The sequence below is a fragment of the Sinocyclocheilus rhinocerous genome, unplaced genomic scaffold, assembly GCF_001515625.1.
Source record: "Sinocyclocheilus rhinocerous isolate Xijiao unplaced genomic scaffold, SAMN03320098_v1.1 scaffold3693, whole genome shotgun sequence".
NCBI lineage: Eukaryota > Metazoa > Chordata > Actinopteri > Cypriniformes > Cyprinidae > Sinocyclocheilus > Sinocyclocheilus rhinocerous.
This window is the reverse complement of record NW_015630705.1, coordinates 202319-203218: the sequence shown is the minus strand read 5'-3', so window position 1 is coordinate 203218 and position 900 is coordinate 202319. Positions and strand designations below refer to the sequence as shown.

Sequence of the window (900 nt, the reverse complement as noted above, 5' to 3'; positions counted from 1 at the left end):
ACACACTCACACACACACACACACACACACTCACTCTAACACACTCACACACACACACACACAGATACACACACACACACACACACACACTCACCTTGAAGCTGAGTCTGGTTCCTCCTCGTGTGATGCAGTTGAGGACGGCGAGTTCAGACGCACTGATGATGTTATGCTCTCCCGCGCGGCGGAACGGGGATCGAGAGCGACGGGAATTCTGGAAGTGTTTGCTGGTCACAGCGTTCAGAAGAACTTCATGAGCTGCAGAAGAACCAGAGACTTTATGAACCGCTCACAACTGAACTAACGACTATTACAATGATGTAGCAAACAGGATGTAGAATTGAAATGAGAGCTAAAACTAAATAAAATCCTGTTTTATGTTTTTAATAAACTGTTTTGTTTGTCACTATGAAAATGAACACAATACGGGAGTAATTCCAGACACACTAATGATAATAATAATCATCAGTGTTTTAATTGGCACATAGAGGAATTTCTGTTTCATTGATTTGAATAAATTTGAAAAAAAGTTTTTAAAAGAAGTCTCTTCTGCTCACCAAAGCTGCATTTATTTAATCAAAAATACAGTAAAACAATCAAAATTGCCAAATATTATTAATGTAAAACAGCTGTTTTCTATGTGAATATCTGTTAAACTTGCACAATATTTCTGTGGAAACTGTGATGCATCACATATTGATAAAAAGTGTCAGTAAAGACATTTATAATGTCACAAAAGAGTTCAATTTCAAATAAATGCTGTTCTTTTGAACTTTCTATATGAACATTTTAACAGATATTCACATAGAAAACAGTTATTGTAAATTGTAATATGGTATTTCACAATTTTTACTGTATTTGTGTGTGTGTGTGTGTGTATGAGTGAGAGTGTGTGTGTGTGTG

The 900-nt window shown here is 35.9% G+C and overlaps 1 protein-coding gene across 1 annotated transcript in view; it reads right to left on the bottom strand.

Moving 5' to 3' along the window:
* Nucleotides 1-900, bottom strand: part of lrrc63 (leucine rich repeat containing 63) — an 8064-nt gene that overhangs the window by 5920 nt on the left and 1244 nt on the right. Inside the window, exon 4 of the mRNA XM_016553236.1 lies at nucleotides 95-255. Coding sequence (XP_016408722.1) covers nucleotides 95-255 — 161 coding nt within the window. The remainder of the gene's footprint in view (nucleotides 1-94; nucleotides 256-900) is intronic.